General features: G+C 41.2%; 1 protein-coding gene across 1 annotated transcript in view; it reads left to right on the top strand.

Annotated features, from left to right (window-relative positions):
- The window catches only part of gpc3 (glypican 3), a 277,143-nt gene that overhangs the window by 13,255 nt on the left and 242,130 nt on the right, over positions 1–21,758 (top strand). The window contains 1 exon segment of the mRNA XM_060927818.1: positions 9,493–9,654. Coding sequence (XP_060783801.1) covers positions 9,493–9,654 — 162 coding nt within the window.

The following is a 21,758-nucleotide window of genomic DNA, read 5'->3' on the forward strand; positions in this document are numbered from 1 at the left end:
TTTTGGTCTTGGATTTTTGCATGTGTAAAAGTTACATGGAGAAAGCTAAAGCCATGACTAGTTGTTGTTGTTGTTATTATTATTATGTGACTTGAGTGCCACGGTGGTGTAGTGGTTAGCGCTGTCGCCTCACAGCAAGAAGGTCCGGGTTCGAGCCCCGTGGCCGGCGAGGGCCTTTCTGTGTGGAGTTTGCATGTTCTCCGTGTCCGCGTGGGTTTCCTCCGGGTGCTCCGGTTTCCCCCACAGTCCAAAGACATGCAGGTTAGGTTAACTGGTGACTCTAAATTGACCGTAGGTGTGAATGTGAGTGTGAATGGTTGTCTGTGTCTATGTGTCAGCCCTGTGATGACCTGGCGACTTATCCAGGGTGTACCCCGCCTTTCGCCCGTAGTCAGCTGGGATAGGCTCCAGCTTGCCTGCGACCCTGTAGAACAGGATAAAGAGGTTACAGATAATGAGATGAGATGAGACTTACTGAAGGTCATTTTATTAGCAATGATGAGAATGAAAAGGAAAGAAAAGTATGGACTGAGAATGATTTGTGCTGAATTGTGCATGAAAGCAAATGCTTCATCATTTCACTGGATGTGAAATTTTCTCATCACAAACTCTAGGATTCTAGAGGTCCTTTGGGTGTTCTTTGGGAGTCTGGAGCCTGGGGCTGCATCTGCGACTCTAAAGCTCCATTCAATAACTAATAAATTAGTTCAGCAAAATTAAGCAAATTAACTTTGCAAAATGAAGTAATTTGCCTGATAGAGTGGCACTGGGTTTTTACATTTTTTTAACTTCAGAATCTGCACTTTTGTTTCGCTCTTAGTCCTTTGTTTAAAATTGTATTTGGAAAAAAAGAAACATAGCCCAGTTTAAATTCATAAAGAAAGCATTTGGCATATCTGCATGTGCATCCAGACTTCCTTTCCTGTCTCTTGTAACTACACACCTTTTCTGTTGATTTCAGCGTGTTTATGAAATATGTGTTAACATGATTGACTAAATAAATATCAGGATTTTAAGGGGATAAAGATCATTCAGTCAGACTAAATAGTATTTTGTAGCAAGACATTGAAATACCTATTTTCATTACTGAGACTTGTCCATCCATCATCCTACTGCCTGTTGGCATCTGTCAGCGTGAGTCACTTATGGTGATAATCTCGTGTCACTGTGGCCCCATGTGATCTAACGCCTATATATAGTTACCTGTGGTGTGTTTTAAGCTTGCTTCACACAGACTCCTGCATACCAGCCCGGATATATTTTATCTCTCCCTAAACTCTGTCATTGCCCCCCCAGCCTCCTCCTTTCATACCCGTTCTTCATCTCGCTATCTTCTTCACCCCTCCACCCCCACCCCCCGTGTGCACTGTGACAAATTTTGACACATCTGATGGTTGTTTATAGCACCATCAATCAGTCTAGTTTCACTCCCTTAGCAGAAGACACACAAGTCACCTGTCTGCAGTTCAGCTCTGCATTAGAAATAGAGGCTCTGCAAACATATAAAACTTTATTGTGATACATAAACAGCAAATCATTGCACAATGGAGATTTAGTTTGAAAATTATTTTCAGGAAAAATTAATTCTCTCCTCGTGTAAAATTTATTAGCGCCATCTACCCCACTAAGAATTTGAATTTACATTTTGTCATTTTTTCCACTACAGTATTTGTTTGTGTCTGGTGTCTGCACAGAACATGGTCTTATATTCATCTGAATTTGCATTTTTACCTAAAATCCTTCTAGGAGGCTCACCTTCTGGATGGGTATAATATGAAGAATGAAGCTTTCGTTACCACGTTGTCTCATTCACTAGAACCTTGTAACTCCGATTTATGGTCCACTGTAACAGCTGCCAACAAATCAGCCATCACTGTGATCATTTAGGTAATTCATCTGCATGAGATGTTTCTAATGTGAAAATTCTTTTCTGGTTCTGCACTTCCTTTTTAGGGAAAGCCATGGCCAAATAGTTAGAGAAACAGCTTTGGGACCAAAAGGTAGCTGGTTTGATTCCCTGAACCAGCAGGACTGGCTCAAGTGCCCTTGAACAAGGCATCGGACGGACGCTCATCACCACGACAATTGCTCTGGCAAGTGTGGTGGCGTACCTTGTGTCTGATTAGGCAAAGAAAAACTGCTAATGTGATTATCAGTTCGGGCAAGAACCTGGCCATAACTAAACTACCTAACTTCCTTTTGCCAAGTTGACATTGATACTTTTGTTTGCTTTGTTTGTTTGTTTTTTGACATATAGCTACAGGAACATGACGCTGTTGCCTTTTGTTTAAATATAACTGACATTTACACTGTGGCAACTTGCAACCAGACTTCCAGTTTACAGCAGGAGTGTCGCAGTGCATGTCTGGAATAACACAGCAGTGTATAGTGTTCTTCCTGGTCTTATTTAGCTCATAACTTTTCTCTCTTTTTTTTTTAGAACAGGTTTGATAATTAGATGAAGAGTGGTTGTAAAACAGAGAAACAAGTGCTAATAGTGAAAAACGCAAAGCTGAGCAGGGCCATGGTCCGTCATAATTAAAGGAACAGTCCACCGTACTTCCATAATGAAATATGCTCTTATCTGAATTGAGACGAGCTGCTCTGTACCTCTCCGAGCTTTGCGCGACCTCCCAGTCAGTCAGACGCAGTCAGACGCGCTGTCACTCCTGTTAGCAATGTAGCTAGGCTCAGCATGGCCAATGGTATTTTTTGGGGCTGTAGTTAGATGCGACCAAACTCTTCCGCGTTTTTCCTGTTTACATAGGTTTATATGACCGGTGATATGAAACAAGTTCAGTTACACAAATTGAAACGTAGCGATTTTCTATGCTATGGAAAGTGCGCACTATAATGACAGGCGTACTAACACCTTCTGCGCGCTTCGGCAGCGCATTGATATCTGAGCTCCGTATCAATGCGCTGCCGAAGCGCGCAGAAGGTGTTAGTACGCCTGTCATTATAGTGCGGACTTTCCATAGCATAGAAAATCGCTACGTTTCAATTTGTGTAACTGAACTTGTTTCATATCACTGGTCATATAAACCTATGTAAACAGGAAAAATGTGGAAGAGTTTGGTCGCATCTAACTACAGCCCCAAAAAATACCATTGGCCATGCTGAGCCTAGCTACATTGCTAACAGGAGTGACAGCGCGTCTGACTGCGCCTGACTGACTGGGAGGTCGCGCAAAGCTCGGAGAGGTACGGAGCAGCTCGTCTCAATTCAGATAAGAGCATATTTCATTATGGAAGTACGGTGGACTGTTCCTTTAAAAGATGAAAATCTAAGATTTGGGCACACACCTCAGAAGAAACAAACGCACTTCATTTATTTGAACTGGGTGTGGTTCTGGCACAGATAAGTGCTCTAAACTCTAATTATTTATGAACAATGGTATAAAATTAGACTATACTGCATATAGAATTAATGGTCTGTGACTTCCAGCTAGAAGGAAATTAATGGACTAAAAGGTAATTAAAACATTTTAGTTCTGCTCATTTTCACTGGGTCTGAGTTATGTATTCCCAAAAATGATCTGAATTTTTTACTTTGATGTTTTAAGTAAAGGATAAAGCATAACAGGCTCACATCCTTCTTTTTCCCCCTCTTATATCACAGTAATTTTGCCAGCAGTTACAAGTCTTCATTTATTAATGAACATTATGTTATGAATTTAACTGTTTATTTCTACATTTAATGTTGTGGAACATCCAAATGTCAGCAATAAACAGTAGCTCCTCACCAGCCTCTCTCTCTCTTTCTATCTTAAAGATAGCAAGACAAAAATCTTTCCTGTTTTGGAAAACCTACTGAATATTTCAAAGTTGCACTACTGCCAGAGCAATGCTGTAACAGAAAATCAATCAAAGTTAATCAACACCTTCTGGGCGGCACGGTGGTGTAGTGGTTAGCACGGTCGCCTCACAGCAAGAAGGTTCCGGGTTCGCAGCCAGCGAGGGCCTTTCTGTGTGGAGTTTGCATGTTCTCCGCATGTCTGCGTGGGTTTCCTCCGGGTGCTCCGGTTTCCCCCACAATCCAAAAACATGCAGTTAGGTTGATGTAGGGTGGCCTTGGGCTGAGGTGCCCTTGAGCGAGGTACCTGACCCCTGACTGCTCCCTGGGTGCCACACGGCTGCCCACTGCTCTGAGTGTGTGTGCGTGTGTTCACTGCTTCAGATGGGTTAAATGCAGAGGATGAATTTCACTTGAAGTGTGCATGTGACAAATAAAGGTTTCTAATGATCAGTCAGAACTGAGAGTTCAACATCTCTGTGGTATACTGTAAGTATTAATAAACAATATGCTACTCCAGGAAGGACAGATACTGTATGTTTGTTTGGGCTTTAGACTTGATGTTTCTTAGAAAGTGATTCAAATGGTTCTTAGTTTCCTCAAGTGGAACCCTCTCTGACAAGGAATAACTCTGCAGTAGAGTCCTACATAATGGACGAACCAATCTAGGTTCCAGATTTAACTATAAGAAGAGTGACTTTCTCATTACATGTATTCTGAAACACTAGCATTTACCTCTTTGGAACCCCTATTGTGATTTATTTAATTGCTACTAAATGCATGTGTATTCTGTAATCCCTTGGAGCATCACAAGACAGAACCACAGTGATGGACTCAGCTTTCCCATCTGGGAAAAGAAAGAATGTTAATTATAAGCCAGTTATTTAAATCTAACAAATCAGTCATTGCAGAATTATGGCATGATTATTACCCCATGCCTTGTTTTTCTTTTCTGCACAGTGTATTTGCAACTTTAACAGCCTCTCCTCAATTCCACACTAAAATTGTACTTTTTTCCCCGTGCATTTATAAACATTATTGTGGATCTCATGAGACTATCTGCCTACCAGCCCTGCATGATTCGGTTTACAATTAGACCTTAGTGGGTTGATGCAAATAGTGTACAGTGTTAGTTTTTAGAAATTGCATATTGGATTGAGCATGAATTTACACTTGGGTGTTTGTGTATCAGTGAGGCTAATGAATCACATTAAAAGTAGAATGGAGTATTTTTATTTTGATGAAACAGTGGTTTAAGCTCTGCAACTCTTGGGCTGGATCATTTCCAGAAAGAAAACTTTGTTGTCCTGCATACTCAGACCACTCATTAACGTAGTACCAAATACAGAATATTCTCTAGGACTTTCAAATAATCTGGACATAATATGTGCATGTATGTGAATGCAGAACTACCAGAATGCAGAACTAGAGGATTGTGGTGGAAAAGAAAGTAGACCCTCCTTAAATTCGATGTTTTTATTTATCAGCACCTAAATAAAAATTGAGTGGTTCTCACCAACTTCTATAAACAAACAAATAGGCAGGTGACAACAACAAATGCCATTTTTCCCCAAAAAGTAAACCAACATTCATTTACATACTAAATGCACAATCTTCAAGAGGTGTGATTACCTCGAGAAAAGCAGAACTTTTGGCAGTTTGGTGTTTTGGTACACTCGTGTTTGTCTACATCATGCCAAAAAGAAAGCACATCAGCCATGACCTCAGAGATGCATTTGTTGTTGCTCATCAATCTATGAAGGATTATAAGGCCATCTCCGAGCTTTTTACACTGAGAAGGATTATATACAAATAGAGAGCCTTTAAGACAGTTGCTTATCTTCCCAAGAGTGGCTGCTCCCAGCAAATTCAGTCCAAGGTTAGACCGTTTAATGCTTAAAATATAAAGAAAAACCCAAGAGCTACATCATGTAACCTAAAGTCTTCTGTAATCAATAACCCAGTTAAAAGTAGACAGCCTTTCAGTTTCATAAAATCGGTGAAATTTAGTTCCCTCTGAAATTTGGTCATTGTGATATATGTTTATTTCTGTAATATCTTTAAAAAAAAACCCAGGCCATTCCGTGGCTGGGAAGTTATTTAATTTGAGGGGATTCCTGAGCAAATAATGTGCATGAAATCGCTTGCTTCGTGCAGTAAGCAGACAGAGTAAGTCTGGTGCACTTTGACCGTGCACTGACAGTTACATCATTCTGCCACTAAAGGAACACCTGATCACACCGAGGTGCTCGATGACCGCCAATATTTATTAGTTTGGTTCTGGATTTCCTTTCCTTTGCAACATAACTTTTTTTCTTCTTGCTTTCCGTTACTGCAGTCGGTCTTTCATGTTTCACTCACGTCCTCCATTTCCCTTTCCTGTTTCAAATTTGTATCCCACAATGCCTTGCGCGAACGGGGAAAGCCCACCATGTGATGCATGATGTAGTCTCTTGTATTGCATCATGGTGAAGCAAGAAAAAATAACATAGAATTTAGGGCCACGTGGCCCTAAGTTAATTAATTGTTCTATTAAAAAAAAAAAACTAATAAAATTAGAAGTCTGTGACTCGAATTCAGTAGCTATCGGTCCACTAAACAAAAATAATTGGGTGTCAGGGAAAATTCTTTTTATGACCTAAACTTGAAAAATCTGAAAGTCAGTCTACCTTTTAATGTTCATGACGGCACAATCAGAAAAAGACTGAACAATTATGGCTTTCATGAAGGGTGACTAAGAAAAAAAGAATATAGAGCACAACTTAAGGTTGCAAAATTGGCATCAGAACTAACCACACAAACATTCTGGGACAGTATTCTTTGGACTGGTAAGACCAAGGTGGAGATGATTGGTCATCATGTACAGTGCCATGTTTGGCAAAAACCAAACATGGCATATTACCACAGACACCTCATACGAACTTTGAAGCATGGGGGGAGGGACTGCTGATTTGGGCTTGTTCTGCAGCCATTAGACCTGGGGAAACTCCCAGTCATTCAGTGCGTTTACATGCACATAGAGAAAATTGAATTTCTGCCGTAGCTCGACTGAAATTGAAGTTCTAAATGCCATGGAAACACCTTAGCTCGGCTGAAATCGAACCGAACTGGATTTCTCGTAATCGAGCTACGCGACCTAGATTATGCGATTGTAGCCGAGCTACTTAGTGCATGTAAACCCTATCGAGCTACGTAGTCGAGCTACTTACTTCAGCATTGCCCCTTCCGGAAGTGACGAGTGACGAGACCACAAGCGGGAAACACAACAGCCTCGGTCGGCATGACAACAGTAGTAGAAACATGCACTTCTGGAGCAATGAGGAGATAGAGTTCATGCTCATTCAGCTTAAAGGCCCGGTCACACAGCGCTTTACGGCTTTATCACGGCCAAAACCCGTCAAAAAGTGCTCTCCCGTGAAGCAGACGATATTGTTCGTGTTGATGTCGAAGTTAAGACGTGTTACAGTCGATATACAGACGTGACAGGACGCAGGGGAAAATCGGAACGGCGTCGGACGCGGCAAAAAGTTTTGGACTGCTCAAAACTTTAGACCGCGGACAACCACGGCCGGCACACGTGGTAAAGACGTGCAACACAGGTGAAAAACACGTGATAATCAGTGTCCCGGCCGTTATTAAAACTTGGGGAGACGTGGTAAGACGCGAAAGTTTGGCGGTCTATCACGGGCAGAGCACGGTCATCGGACGGGTGTTACGCGTTGGTATCACGGGATATAGCGTGTGTTTAGCGGCTTATCACTGAGAAATGGATTTTTCCGCGTACATAGCACTGTCTAAGCCCGTTAAACGACGTCTCAAACAAGTTCTAAATTCGATTGATCACTGTCTAATCACTTCTGCATCACTTCTGATTTGCGGCATGTAAATACCGTAATTTTCTGAGACCTCGGCACTTGCAGTCTAGATGTCAAGGGGTGAACATGAACCCTCAACGCTGTGATGTCCTCATCTTAATGCTCCAGCACCAACAGAACCAACTGATACAGGCTCAACATATCCTACCGCTTTTATATGCGCAGCAAGCCGCTCTTCCAACGACGCTGAGCCGCGGTTACCCGTGATTTGGCAGTGCTGCAGCAGTGAAACAGCCGCCGACGGCCATACCCCGTACAAAGCACGGCAAAGCCAAAATTGACCAAAAATTAGCACTTACGACCACGTCCACCTGATTTTTGTATCTTTTTGTACGTGATATAGACGCGGAGTGCTGTGTGACCGCCCCTTAAGGAATTGAATATATATATATATATATATATATATATATATATATATATATATATATATATATATCGATGTTGGGGGCGGCACGGTGGTGTAGTGGTTAGCGCTGTTGCCTCACAGCAAGATGGTCCGGGTTCGAGCCCCATAGGGCCTTTCTGTGCGGAGTTTGCATGTTCTCCCCGTGTCCGCGTGGGTTTCCTCCGGATGCTCTGTTTTCCCCCACAGTCCAAAGACATGCAGGTTAGGTTAACTGGTGACTCTAAATTGACCGTAGGTGTGAATGTGAGTGTGAATGGTTGTCTGTGTCTATGTGTCAGCCCTGTGATGACCTGGCGACTTGTCCAGGGTGTACCCCGCCTTTCGCCCGTAGTCAGCTGGGATAGGCTCCAGCTTGCCTGCGACCCTGTAGAACAGGATAAAGCGGCTACAGATAATGAGATGAGATGAGATCTCGATGTTGCTGTCCTCGTCGTCGTTCTTCTTGTGAACACGGAACTGATAACTTTGTTTATACTCTTGAATAGCTCTTCTTCATGACGACAACCGGAAGTGTACCAACACGATGGGGCGTGTAGCGCCACCTGTGGCTCGGGTGTACAATGTACCTCACACAATAGCTCGATTTCCTTGTGTGCATGTAGGATTGGATTTCTCTGGCACCCCTGCTGGGACCCTTAGCTCAATTACCGACAGTAGCTCGATTTGGATGTGCATGTAAACGCACTGACTGAGACAATGGTGAACTCTACTTTGTACCAGAATGTTCCTGAGACAAAGTCATCCAGCAATTTTTCCAGCAGCTTAAGCTGGACTGAAATGGGGTCATGCAACAGGACAATGATCCCAAGCACACCATGAAATCAATGTCTGAATGGTTATAGAAGATGAAAATCAAGGTGTTGGAATGGTCAAGTCCAGACCTCAACCCCACTGAGATACTGTGGTGGGATCATAAGAGAGCTGTGCATAAACAAATTCCCTTAAACATCAACAATATGAAGCAATATTGTTAAGAAGAGTAGGCCAAAATTTCTCAAACGATATGGTGGTCCTACATGTTATTGTAGGGTGTACTTACTTTTTCTATCTGTTTTTTGAATGTTGGTTTACTTACCATTAGAAGTTGGTGAAGACCAGACAATTGTTATTTAGGCCCTGCTGTATATCACAGGGCATTTGGTTTTGGTTGAGAAACCAACATTTAAAACACAATTATGAGGTTGTATATATTTGTAGTGCTGTAAAGCACCCCTGTGATTTGATTTCAGATTCATATAGCTTATTTAAGCATTTGATTGTTTAAAACAACCTTTCTGCTGTTGCTCTTCTGCGAGCCTAACTCATTAGTCGAGTCTCAGGAGGATTGTACAGAACACTACAGCAGCAAATGTCTATTTACTTTTTTTGACTGATGAAATACAAACACCCCTCTCTCTCTCTGTCTGTCTATAACAGGCTCAGACCTGCAAGTGTGTCAGTCGAAAGGCCTCACTTGCTGCTCTCGCAAAATGGAAGAACGTTACCTCCTCAATGCCAAACAGAACTTGGAGTTGAATCTGCAGGCCAGCAGCGCACAGCTCAAACTCCTCATCATCCAGAACGCTGCCCTCTTTCAAGGTCAGTCACTTCAGTACACAGTCCTGGCAGCGAGGGATTGTAGAGTAGGTTATCTTACAGGTTAATGCACATAAGAAATCTATAATGGAGCCCCTGACCTGTTGCTTAAACAAATTGTCTTATTTGGTATCAGTCGGTAGCTTCAGGCAATTCCTTTATACTAACACTGTTAAAGTCACTGGTGGTGGCTGGACCCTTGTCTACTTAGGAATGTGGTTCAATGCAAATTGTTTCAGTGACAGGCCTGTAAAAACTCCCCTAGCAGCAGACGTGCAGCTTGTGAACAGGCAAGGCAGGCAACTGCTTGGGGCCCCCTGGCCCAGGGGCCCCCTGAGAGTCGGGGCCCAAGGGCTTATTTATTTTGTTTTTTATTGTTTTTATTGTTCTTTACCGTTGTATTTTCACACTTGGAATTTAAAAAACTTTGGTTTCATACATTTTTCATTGGTGTCAGATTATTTAACATATTGGTCATGAACACTGGTCAGAAAGGCCCCCTGGAAATTTTTGCTTGGGGCCACAACAGACTCTAGAATCGCCTCTGCCTAGCAGGCAGAATCTCTAAACATCCTGTTCTTATCGCTTCCTTTTTTTTTTGCCCCAGCACTTTCCTTTGGGGAATAGCGAGCGAGCCTTGCTTGCAATCTTCTCTACTCCTCTCCCCATTGCTTTTTATCCTTCTGTAGTTTTGCCGTTGAGACAGATCAAAGGGCTCCCCCTCTCCACTCCGACATCTTCCTTCTTTCTCTCGTCCTTCATTCCCATGAGCAGCCCTTACTGCCCCTCCCCAAGCCAACCTGGCTTTTTCATGCCGCCTCAAAACACAACGAAAGGTTCATTCCTTTGAAGTCAACTTTGTCAAACAATCTTAGAAGTTAAGAGGCTCTGTCACTGGGACTTTCCTGTGCATCTGATGACAAGTTGCTTGCATCATGGCACACTTCTGAACGCAGCTAGTTTCTTTAGCTCTCCTCTTTTTGCATTTGTTGGATTTAGTAACACTGTGTCCTTTATTGTGGATACAACACATAAGCCTCTTAGTCCAAGAGACAGCTTCATTTACATTTTCCATTCTCTTTATAATTGCTTAACACAGCCATTAAAAAAAACCCCAACAACAACAGCTAAACATGTAGTCGTGCTTTATTCACAGTACATGTTAGCAAATGTTTTCCTTGGCTAATTGCACAGGTGTAACCAAATACAGCGATTAAACCTTTATAATCCGACTCGAATACTGATAACTGTCTCTGATAGTGCATACAGTGCCCTTAGGCAAGGTTTCTGAATTCAACTGACCTACTTAATTAGGAGGACCTGGATAAGGAGCTATATGCTCAGAGCATGTAGAAGCTCAACAAGGACATGTTTTCACAGGATTTTCTATCTTCTTGGGCACATTTAGAGTAAGTATGAAGAACGGGTACAGCCTGTCGCATAAGCTAGCTGTTATTACTATTTAATTCCTCATTGTGTAGCTGTACAAATGAATATTTTCCTGACATTTCCAGGTAGAGGTGTATGTTCATTAACTGTGAAAGTACAGCCTGTTTCAAAAGCTTATTGAATTTGTTTTATGTAACTCCCATTGGAAGATGTACTTTTCATTAAATGGACTTGTGTCATTGAGGGTAAGAGTGATTTCCTCTTTGCTAATTAACATTTTAAAACTTGCATATACAGGAAAGCACATTTTACTATATGTTAAAATAGCAACATGCTAATTAAAACAAGGGATTTGCAAAGAATATTTACTGGCTCATTAGAGATAATGGAAATACTACAATAATAAAGATCATAATCTTAATCAGGTTTTTGTAACCTACATGCCATTAATAGTGACTGACAGCTTAATTAATGTGGGTGAGCCTGGGAGGATTTTTTTTTCTTTTTACTCCAGGCTTTATTTAGCTGCTGAAAGACAGGGCTAATTTACACCTTCTCTGATTAAAAAATGCAATTCCCATATCAAAGACAGTAATATAAAAGGAGAGCCATAGGTTCTCTCCTGTTAAATCTGATCTGTATTTGTCCTGTTTATGCTGAGAAAATATTCTGATACGATATTTTTCATGATGTCTTTGGGTGAAAATGAAAGAAAATTCAAATAAAATGCAGCCATACCAAATGTGTCCATCCACAACAAGACTCAAACTCAGAACCATCACATTAGTGGATCACATTTCCAACGATTAAGCCGTATGCTCTCAGTTAAATTTTAAACATCTATCAATTAACTATAAAACCGTCAGAAAGACAATGTATGGAACAAGTAAGTTGGTACAGACCACACTGGAAATAGTAAAGAACAGGACACGTTTTGGAGCAGAAGGGTTTTTATTTTAGGGCATTTTTGTTCTCCAAACATCCTGGCTTAAATCTGAATCTGTGAAAATCTGTGTCATTTCACAATTTAGGCTTTGTGTTAAGGGTTAAATTTTTCTATACGTAAATTGTAACACTTTTTTTTTTTTATTTTTATTGGCATTTCTTTAACCGAAAACCCTCAGTTGTGTGTGTAAAAGACTACACTGTCTGGCCAAAAGTTTGTGCACACATGAACATCACACCCATATGTGCTTTTTGAACATCCCATTCCACATTTAGTCTCACCTTTGCTGTTATAACCACCCTACTCTTCTGGGAAGGCTTTCCACTATATTTTGGAGCGTGGCTGTGGGGATTTGTGCCCATTCATCTATACAGGCATTAATGAGGTCAGGCACTGATGTTGGGTGAGGAGGCCTGGTGCGCCATCAGTATTCCGTTTCATCCCAAAAGTGTTTTGTAGGGTTGAGGTCAGGTCTCTGTGCAAGTTCTTCCAGTCCAACCTTGACAAACCATGCCTTCATGGACCTTGCTTTGTGCACAGGAGCATTATTATGCGTGAACCGCTTTCAATGAAGGGAAATTGTAATGCTACAGCATATAAAGACGTCAGCAATTTGGGGAAGACACACACGTTTTCTCTGAACAAAATTTAAAGAACCAGGCAAATGTTTTGAAGGGCTGGACAAATAAACAATGTCTCAAATAAAAGGAGCTGTTGCTTTTCTGTCATGAAAAAATGGAGGAAGGAAAGAAGTTAGTAAGTAAATTAAATTAACAAGTACATTAGGTTATCAAAGGCCTGAGACAGACTGGTGTCAAATATAGTGTGCATTCTCATCTTGCCTCTCATCCAGTGTTTCTGCGATAGACTCTGGATCTACTGTCACCCTGCCAATGTTACTACAGTGAATGTATGGATTAGATTAACACTATCAGATGCGAGCTGAGTGCAAATTTGGCATAAAAATATTTGGCCACTTCTGAAAGTCCCAAAATTAATAAGTATAGCAATCATGTGGAACACACACACACACACACACACACACTGCTGCACTCAAAAAAAAAAAACATTGGATTTACTTAACCGAGTTATGCCAACCGGTCCCATGAAACTGTGTTAATTTAGATGTATTGAATACAGTTATGTTGAGTTTTTCAACACATAACTGTATTCAATACATCTAAATTAACACAGTTTCGTGGGACCAGTTGCCATAACTCGGTTAAGTAAATCCAATGTTTTATTTTTTTGAGTGTGGGTGGCTTTTACTTTGTTCTGTACAGCCAGGTAGAAGAAGAAGTTGTTGAATAGCAGCAGAGGTGGACAAAGTACCCACCCAACTTCATTACTTAAGTCAAAGTACAGATCCCACTGGTCAAATGTTACTCCGATACAAGTGAAAGTTGTACAGTCAAATTTTTACTTTAGTTAAAGTACTGAAGTACTTGCTATTAAAACTAAAAGTACATTTTCTGTCAACGCATTGTTGTATTATTGCCACAACGTTTACAGGACCTAACGCCTCTGAAGCAACCGACTGGATTTACTGACTAACTTTTAGAACCTGTAGAATAAACACCTTTAAAAACAGATAAACACAGATTTCTGCATTCTGTTTATTTGGCAAGATCATGCTAAAACATATTTCTGAAAGGACTTCAGATAAGTTAATATTATTCATGTTAGCGTAACCCTGTTTTTACATGCTAACTAACAGTGTCCAAGCTATGTGTTAACGTTAGCCGTGGACAAGGCTATGGCAATTTGGCGGGCAAATCCATAGAAAGTCATTTGACTAACCAGACTGCATAGCTATTGCAACATTATTGCTAGCTCTAAAAGCACGGACAACTTCATTGCAAGCTTTCTCTTGGAATAACATGTTTACATACCTCAATATGCTTCCGCAGGTTGGATGGCGAGTTTTTGTAGGCGATGATGTGCTCCGTTTTAGGCAAACAAAGCAAACATTTAAAACAAAACAAATCTTTAATCCTTTCAGAAAACTGAAACATGGGTTCTAGCTATAGTCATGAGTGCGTGCAGTTCCCAGAAGAACCGCCTCCTTCCGTTCTACCATCAATTGATCGTGTTCAAATCATGCTGCTGAGAAATCATTGAACTTGATTTTATACAGTCTATGGACGTGACGTGACCCTAGTGATGTAGTGGAGTAAAAAGTATGATATTTGGCTTTCAAATGTAGTGAAATTAAATTCATAAGTTTCCAAAAAAATAACACTCAAGTAAAGTACAGATACTCAAAAAGTGTACTTAAGTACAGTACTCAAGTAAATGTACTTCATTACTGTTCACCTCTGAATAGCAGGGAGGACCTGAGAAGGCACTGGGTGCAGAAACTCTGTTATGAGTAGAGAAGATGTGATATTGGATTTTATAGAAAGTTAAGTAGTGAGAATGTGAAACTTCAGGTGTGGTCTTTCACACCAACTTCCATAATTAATTTAGAAAACCTTGAGACTCAACAGGACAGAGGGTAATAGTGCATTTGAGTAACCCTGGTGCATATGATTATATATGGAGCTCATTAAAAGTCTCATAACCAGCTAAGATCATTGACCATATGCCCTTTCCTCTGAATTAGCTTTAATTATGAGAAACATTTACTTAATGCACTCTACAAGTTGGAGCACTAAGTCACACTTCTTGCAATTAGATGTCTTCCCTCTCAATGTTAATGAGTTGTCAGATTTACAGTAATGACTTGAACCCTAATGCACAGCATGTTCTATCCTCATTAGTGCATGTCTCACTAATCCTTATGACTAGTCTTTGCTTCCTTTTTGGAATCGATCCTCTTTTGCTGCCATACTCGTGTTAATACTGCCTGTTTCAGTCACTGGAGTAATTTACTTCTCTGTGGAAGTTTTGCCATAACCCAGACATGCAAGGCTTTTGAAGTTGTTTTCTCATTGCCTGGGGCAAATTTAATAGCTTAATGATGGTAAAAGAGGCAGTGTTGTCTCACAAATAAGCCCTTCGTGGATCATTTGCCTGATGAGCGTGAGTAGACTGGTCATTATTGCATCTTTTGCAATAAACTTGTAATTAGTTTTCTAACTCAGTTGCTTCTTGGTTGTTTTTGTAACTGGAGACACCTAGACTGGCCTGGAATGCTATCCACGCTGCAGTAAATCAAGCTACTTAATACATATAAAATTATGTTGTATACATTTAGGCACGGGCGGCACGGTGGTGTAGTGGTTAGCGCTGTCGCCTCACAGCAAGAAGGTCCGGGTTCGAGCCCCGGGGCCGGCGAGGGCCTTTCTGTGTGGAGTTTGCATGTTCTCCCCGTGTCCACGTGGGTTTCCTCCGGGTGCTCCGGTTTCCCCCACAGTCCAAAGACATGCAGGTTAGATTAACTGGTGACTCTAAATTGACCGTAGGTATGAATGTGAGTGTGAATGGTTGTCTGTGTCTAAGTGTCAGCCCTGTGATGACCTGGCGACTTGTCCAGGGTGTACCCTGCCTTTCGCCCATAGTCAGCTGGGATAGGCTCCAGCTTGCCTGCGACCCTGTAGAAGGATAAAGCGGCTAGAGATAATGAGATGAGATGAGACATTTAGGCACGTTCCGTGCAACACTCTAAAGGGTTTTCAGTACCTTCAGCTTTTCTATCAGAAAATGTTCCAAGTAGAACCTATTCGGAAATGTAGAACCATTCAAGGAACCACTGAAAAACCCATTTTTTCCCCCTAAAAGTTTAATTTGATATTGTTGCTGGGTACAAAAATCAGTGGAACATGTGTAAGTTCTAGTAATTCACATTTTCTGTTTCGTACTTTGCAATAGATGTCCCAGGAATAAAAATACCTCTTTTTATTTTATAACAATACATTTGTAAAATGCACAGTATATTCATTCAGTCATTCCTTCATTTATTCTGTCAGTCATTCAGGGTTAGGGTTCAATAACGTCTTTATCCTGGTCAGGGATGCAGTGGATTGAGAGCCTGTCTTAGGAACAGGTAGAAATTCAGGAAGTGAGAAAATACCCTGGATAGGATCTATATCAGAATACAATACACTCTATTTTCTAAAGCCAAGTGCACACGACACAACTGAAAAGTGCTGACCTGTTTACAAATATCCATCCATCCATCCATCCATCCATCCATCCATCCATTATCTGTAGTTGCTTATCCTGTGCAGGGTCACGGGCAAGCTGGAGCCTATCCCCACTGACTATGGGCGAGAGGCAGGGTACACCCTGGACAAGTCATCGCAGGGCTGACACACAGAGACAAACAACCATTCACACTCACATTCACACCTACGGTCAATTTAGAGCCACCAATTAACCTAACCTGCATGTCTTTGGACTGTGGGGGAAACCGGAGCACCCGGAGGAAACCCACGCAGACACTGGGAGAACATGCAAACTCCATACAGAAAGGCCCCCGTCGGCCGCTGGGCTCGAACCCAGAAACTTCTTGCTGTGAGGCAACAGTGCTAACCACTACACCACCGTGCCGCCCTGCTTACAACTACGCAACTTCAATTACTTGCAATCAGTTGTTGGTGGACGTATGGGTGTGCATGCTAGACACATGCTAGACATGCTAGAACTGCTTGCAGACAAGGATCACACACTGGATGATTTCTGATCATAGATGAGCTCGCTGGATCCCCAAATCATGCTTTCCCATGAAAATAAGTCTGAGGGCTGTCTATCATATGCCTTTTGTGCTGCTACTTTGCATCGAACAAGAAAAAAAGAGAAATCGGAGAAAAATGTGAAGGAAGAATTGGTTGGGGAGATGCGGGGATTGGAGCGATCATGTGTTCTGCAAAGAGAACTGGAAGTATAGTGCAAAAAAGTAGATGATTTTATACTGGGTAATGATCTTTTGGGTATGAAATGCCAAATAATCATATTGCGTCTATAAAAATTGTGCTTACATTTTGCCCTCACCCTCATGCTGAACCATTCACACACAAGTGGTTGCTGCAGGTGCATGCAGTGAGTAGTTGTTGAGCTGGCAGGTAGTCAACAAACCCCAAAATTAGTCTGTTTTGTGAAATCAGGGTTAAAATTGTGTAGAGTACTCTCGGCTCAAGAGTTTTTTTTTTAAAGATATTTTTTGTGCTTTCTTCACCTTTATTGGATAGGACAGTGTAGAGACAGGACAGGAAATGAGTGGGAGAGAGAGACAGGGAGGGATCGGGAAATGACCTCGGGTCGGAATCGCACCCGGGTCCCCGGATTTATGGTATGGCGCCTTAGCCACCTGAGCCACGACGCCCCCGGCTCAAGAGTTTTTGATGGTTAAATGTTTGTTACATTTATATTTAACTCATTTGGCTGACACTTTTATCCAGAGTGACTTAAAACTGAGACAGGATACAACTGAGCCGTAGAAGGGTTAAGGACCTTGTTTACGGGCCCAACAGTGGACATGTGGTAATGCTGAAATATGAACCCCTTCTGATCAGTACCCTCAGTGTCGTAACCAATGAGCTATCACTGCCCCAGTTTTCTGACTTTCTAAATAAGTTATCCTGGAATGGTTCCACTCTAGAACATTTAAGAGTTCTCCCAGACGTACAACAATGGAATGATCCTTAGGGTGTCTAGAGTTTACCTGAATTCACATGCTTGGGGATCTTCCTGATCGCAGGTGTATGAGTGCCACATGAGGTGTTCGAGCTTAAAAAGTAATTTTAAGTATTTTTATTTAACCCTTTATTTAGTGGGACACGTCATACATTTTTTTTACTTTAATTGTACCACTTTTAATAAATATGGGTAATTTGGCATGAATAAAACACGAGTTATATTTCTGGTTATTAAAGCCCTTGTGTGGTCAATGCTGGCTGGAAAGTTAATACTGAAGTGAAGGTGCTAGTATATCTCATCTCTCAGACATAGTGCTTGTCTGTCTATTAGGAAATCCACAAGGAATATAGCATTGATTGTGGCATGGCAGCTATTCCTTGAAATAGCACGTAGCTCGAATGTTTGTGGTTTGTGAGTGAGAGGGAGCAGTGTAGCAGAGGATTGGAGTCCTGAGGAAGCAGATGGTGAGAGTGAGAGATAGAGAGAACCCCAAAGACACAGCTGAGAAATCCTGCGAGGCTGAGGGCAAATGTCCCGTATATACAGGAAAAGGCTCATTGGCTCAGACTTTATGTAGATTAGCTCTGATACTCACCGATGCTTGTAGATCTGCACAGGAGAGCTTCACATCAAAGCTAGATCACCATTTTCTTGTTGTTCAGTATGTCCCAGTTCTGTCACTGGAGCATGTAGTGGTGGCCATGTTACAAATCCTCCAGCATCACTTGGAAATCCTCCATTAATGTTATCTGTTACTCCCTTCTTAGCTTATCTCACCTGACTATCATCACATGCTTTGTCATGCATAATATTGCCATTTGCGCTCTCGCTAAAAAAAAAAAAGCATTTCTACTGTTCTGTGCATTTTGTGTGTTCGTGTGTGTAATTGTCCGTCTGTCGTTTGATTTGGTCCATTTTCTCTAACTTCAGCAGCTGCCTCTCTGTTGATATTACAGCAACCACTGCATGGGGTGCATTAGCATTTTTATTTAAACCGTAGCTTGGGAAAGGTACACCAGCAGCCAAATTATCACACCAGAGAGGCGAAAGCTGAGTTCTTGACTATGACGATGATATGGTTTAGAGTGATGAACAGTAAAACAATCAGGAAAGTACAAACAGGATATTTTACCTGATGCTCTGTTTCTTTTTTCTTCTATGGCATGTGCACCAAATTTACGATTACATTTATACAGCATTAAAATGTACGTGCCTGGCATATAATGCTTTTAAGAATCAGATTTTTTTAATGGCAAAAATAAGAAATGTTTTGAAGTGATGCTAAATTATTTCTCAAACCTCCCTTCACAGAACTACTTGTAATTCAGCTTCATCTCACAGATTTTCAGGGAAAAGTGTTTATATAAAGGAATTGTTTGAGACAGTAGATGGGGTGGATATTGGCTTGTAATCTTGGTGAATATAAAATCCTTTTAAGCTAAAGTAAAATGAAGATTTAAGACTCTGTATGTAGGATTAAAAGTAAGCTTATCTTTAGAATATTTATTTTTCCTGAAGCATCGTATTACACTACTTTGTGTCGCAGCTTCCATGGTTACTACAGTTAATCTGCTTTTCTTCAGCTGATTACCTTTTGATACCATAGGCATTTCTTTTTGCCCCTTTCATGTGGATGCTTGTGTTTATTCATCTTAACCTTGGTACTGAAAGTCTTCTCTTGGCCCTGAACTGCCCATGTATTTAAAATCTAGTCAATGTATTTTTCATTCAGTACCTTACATTATTGATCAGCTTATACAGCATGTAAAGTCAGCCATTGGCCTGAGACTGTGGTGGAAGGGCATCGCGTTCCTCTTTTTTGTGCCTTACATTTAAAGTTCTGTTTGAAAAGGAGTCAGCTTGTTTAATAGATGCTTGTCAGTTTCTCTGCCCACACGGACACTGGACTCAGAGTACAACCCGGAACTAACGGGCATGATGAAGACAGACATCCATTATGCCCAATCACCCTCTGTCTTTATGATCCTGGCCCCTGACAGCAGCATGCCAGACACCCTTACTGATGGATGGATACTGATGGGTGGATAAAGGAAAAGCGGATGGATAGTTGGCTACCCTTTCTGTCCTTGTTTGCGAATGCTTGCATTGTAGTGAAGAGATTGAGTCTCTAATGAATGACAGGCATCTCGCTCTTTATGATGCTGAAAGAGTCAGAGAACTGCTTGCATGCTATTACAGGGTCTACGCTAAAGATGATGAAGATGATGGTGTTTGTGTGTGTGGGGGGGGCAAGACGGCAGGCAAACAGTGAACCTTATGCTGGTGCAGTTTACTTGAACCGTGTTAGTATTGATTTTGTTCAGATTGAGTGCCCTTTCATTCATAATGCATTCCCCACTTGACTGGCACAGATACAGCAGAAGACAGGTTTCAATAAAAGGGCAAAGATATGGATATTTTGTTAAATATATGTATGATGTGTATACGGTAAGGTAGTTTTTGATGTTCCTATGCAGTCTTTGATTCATTATCCCTCTCATCAACATTGTCTTGGGAAGCAACTAGCACCAGGTTTTATGTGAGAATTCTCTGATTAAGATATTGAGACATAAAATGTATGTGTGTGTGTGTGTGTGTGTGTATATGAGTGTTTAGTCTAGTTACTATCTAGAGTGTTTATACTGTTTATATTGTCTGTTTGAGTGTTTAGTCTGTCTTGTTGTTATCTAGTGTTTATACTGTTTATTTATACTGTTTGAGTGTTTAGTCTAGTTCATATCTAGAGTGTTTTATACTGTTTATATTGTCTGAGTGTTTAGTCTGTCCTGTTCTTATCTAGTGTATACTGTTTATTTATTCTGTTTATATTGTTTGAGTGTTTAGTCTGTCTAGTTCCTAGCTATAGTGTTTATACTGTTTATATTGTTTGTTTTTTCAATTATTCTATTTTTATTCTTCTTTTATTTATTGCATTGCCAGTTTGCACCGTGGGTCAGAGAGGACTGATATTTCATCTGTACTGTATGTCGAGCATGTATAGCATATTTGACAATAAAGTTGACTTGACTTGACTTGACTTAAAGCTTATATCTTATTTTTCATCATTGTATGCAATATTTTGGTGTAAAACCTCTCACACGCTGGCATATAGATAATATAAATTTAATTGCTGTGGGCGGCATGGTGGTTTAGTGGTTAGCACTGTCACTTCACAGCAAGAAGGTCCTGGGTTTGAGCCCAGTGGCTGACAGGGGCCTTTCTGTGTGGAGTTTGAACGTTCTCCTTGTGTCTGCGTGGGTTTCCTCTGGGTGCTCCGGTTTCCCCGACAGTTCAAAGACATGCAGGTTAGGCAAATTGGTGGCTCTAAATTGACCGTAGGTGTGAATGTGAGTGTGAATGGTTGTTTGTCTCTATGTGTCAGTCCTGTGATGATCTCGTGACTTGTCCAGGATGTACCCCGCCTCTCACCCATAGTCAGCTGGGATAGGCTCCAACTTGTCTGCGACCCTGCACAAGATAAGTGGTTACGGATAATGGATGGATGGATAATTGCTGTGGTATAAGAGGAATAAAACACTTTGGCATCTACTCTTATTGGAAAATCAACTTTGGGGTATCACAGCACTTTGTTATTGATTGATTATTTTCTTATAACTACACGGCCTGTTGTGTTTTGTTCCTTACATAATTACTGGAGGCAAGCCTTTAGTATGTTCTGATGAAGAAACATCGTCATTAAATTATGCTAACTCCTCTCATTTAGATCTTTCATTATTACCAAAGTTCTCACATCAGGGCAATGGTCACTGAAGACTGATTGCACTAATGGTGGGTTGAGGAAAGTGTTGAGGGCCTGGGCTGTAGCCAGAGCTCTGGTCCTCCAGGGGAATTTTCCTTCATTAATTATTAAGAATCTCTTGCCACTTTAACTGTTTACTGAGGCTGAACATGCTGCTGGGCTCCCCTGAAGAGCAAGGTATGCCAGTGCTCAGGGCATCACTCTGCCACTCATCCTCACACTTTCTCATGCACTGGGGAGATGAGGATGATTGTGTCACTCTGGAGGTTAAGCGAAGTCAGAATTTTAAGGTAATACTTAACATTGTTATTAATGCAGTTAAAAGTGAATATGGGTTTTTGTGGTGTACATGGCATGATGCCTGCTGGTCACCCCTACTAACTTTCCTTTTATATCCGATCTGTTATTATATTTGCAGTGCTTAGCTTGCAA

Source organism: Neoarius graeffei, chromosome 8, assembly GCF_027579695.1.
Source record: "Neoarius graeffei isolate fNeoGra1 chromosome 8, fNeoGra1.pri, whole genome shotgun sequence".
Taxonomy (NCBI): Eukaryota; Metazoa; Chordata; class Actinopteri; order Siluriformes; family Ariidae; genus Neoarius; species Neoarius graeffei.